The following is a 2,194-nucleotide window of genomic DNA, read 5'->3' as shown; positions in this document are numbered from 1 at the left end:
CAGCGTTCAAGCGTTATTGGAGGAACGCGACCTTGCCACTGGAGTGTAACATTGGAACACTGGTGCTTGCCCCTAGAAGCAACGGTTATTCACTTGGAAAGTCGGTGGACCAATTGATTTTTGCGCATCATCCTACTTCCCCGCTGCCAATCTCTGAAGCCCCCGTGATACCGCTCCATGCGATGGTCTGGTAACAGTAGACCACTCAACCAATTATTAAACTTCTTGTTCAGTTACAATGTTCCTTGTCAGAACGTGCTCAGAGAGTAAAATGAAGTAAGTGACGAGAACGCCTAGGACTAATCAATCAATCGAATATTACGTCAGTGACATTCGAAATAACGTTGGCGACATTTGAATTGATTATCTACTTGGTCTTTTTTGACCAAGTGTTTTTCACCGGGTTCAAAAGAACCAAACAACGGCTTGGCACGTGGCTCAACGGTTAGAGCGACGGCATCGAAGCGATAGAGGAAGGGGCCCGGGGTTCGATCCCTGGCTGGGCAGTGCTAAGTATTTTTCAGTATTCAATTTTTATCACAGAAATACGCGAGTACGCTCCACGAAGTAGGCCAGCGCTCGATCCCTTCACCGCGGTCAGGTAGGTCCATCTCGTCAGCGGTCTTGCAAAGCATGGCAGTGTGTGTGTCCTTTCTTGACAAGAATATCGTAATGTCTGACACAGAACCAGGTACATGCTTGGACAAGTCGACAGCCACACCAGAATACGCCACAGAGCATTCAAGCTTCAAGCCATAAAGCTTGTGCTTGCCGGAGTAATAGTGTTTGGCTTCATCAAATCGTCCATGGGGCGGTAAGAGGGCTGGAACTTGACGGTACAGTACAGCGCTGATGGGAAGTTGGAAAAGGTGCGGTCGCGTTCAATCTGTTGCGTCATGGTAACTGGTTGGACGTAGTGGCCGTACAAGACGGGCTCAACGAGGTCAATCATGCGATGAATCATCTTCTCGAATGTAGGCGCTTTCATCCTGAAGTCGAGAGCATGCTTATCCCAAGGATTGTAGTGTTTGAGCACCACCAATGTCATGTAGAAGGCATCTTTAGTAGACGTGGGCGACTTTCGACCGCGACCCAGCGTCCAAGATGGAACTACTGTTGATTCAACGATTGCCCAGATCGATTCGAACTCCGCAAGCGTCAAGTTCATCATCGTTGTTAACGAGGCATTTCCGCCTTGCGCAAAGAAGCTGTCCAAGATCGGAGTTGGAGAATCGTTGGCGTCCTCAACCTGTTGAGCATGGTCGTGGTAAAGTTGACTCATCTCATCGAGGTTGAGGTGCTCATTGTCGAGTTCTTGTTGAAGGCGGATGACGACGGAGTTTGGGTCCATTTCTCGCGTTGGGGAAGATTGAAATTTGACGTTAGGACTCTGAAATGGCTGTTGGGAGTGTAGAAGCATCACACAAAATTCAGTTGCGTAGAATCGTGTCAATGAAGTGGTAAAATCCACAAAATTGAACCAATTGTATTTCACAACGGTAATTGTTCCGCGACCATGTCACTCATCAGTTGTTCAAACTTTACTGAAGTCTATAAGTTAATACCCAATGACAATTTTTTATACCATTGACTGAATTGAATAGAATATAAAGACACGTCTTTACTATAAACCTGTGTAACAGACAATGAAGTGGGAAAATGAACAAGAGGTCTATTGGGTCACTGACACGATGCATTGTAAATTCGGAATTCACGAAGTGACTTCGAAAACTATTTTGTACAAAAATGTGTGGTGAGCTATTTCGTAATTGACTCAGTCATTTCCAATAGTGTCAAGTGGTTTCAATGGGTGTGGTGGTTTCGTGAAGAATTCAGTTATGTTTGTAGAACTTTGTCAACAAATATTGATCACACATTTTTTATTAAAAAATACCACTATCCTCACCACTTGGATAAAATTCAGTGTCCAGTCGAAGTACGCCTTTTCACGAGCAAGTTGGTGGTTTTCTTCAACCAAAGTGGATTGGATTAACAGTGGTCGAACGCATCGACCGACCTTCCGGATAATTCATCAAATTTCAGAGATCACAACCTCTTTGGTGCTTTTGCAGAAAATATTATTCATTTTGAAAATTATTTACTGTTAGAGGAATTACTCATCACCTTCGTAGTCACCTAAGGTGCATTCGTCGCAGCTGTCACCATCACTTTCGATTTCGCTGTCTGAGGAGAA

At 44.6% G+C, this 2,194-nt stretch overlaps 1 protein-coding gene across 1 annotated transcript; it reads right to left on the bottom strand.

Moving 5' to 3' along the window:
* Positions 1 to 748: 748 nt before the first annotated feature.
* H310_04032 (hypothetical protein) lies at positions 749 to 1,351 on the bottom strand (the record flags this gene model as incomplete). Its single annotated transcript, XM_008868149.1, has 1 exon — positions 749 to 1,351. One exon carries the CDS (start codon positions 1,349 to 1,351, stop codon positions 749 to 751), a length of 603 nt encoding a protein of 200 aa, XP_008866371.1.
* Between the last annotated feature and the right edge of the window lie 843 nt (positions 1,352 to 2,194).

This window comes from Aphanomyces invadans (genome assembly GCF_000520115.1).
Source record: "Aphanomyces invadans strain NJM9701 unplaced genomic scaffold supercont1.6, whole genome shotgun sequence".
Classification (NCBI taxonomy): Eukaryota; Oomycota; class Saprolegniomycetes; order Saprolegniales; family Verrucalvaceae; genus Aphanomyces; species Aphanomyces invadans.
This window is presented reverse-complemented; position numbering and strand designations above follow the sequence as displayed.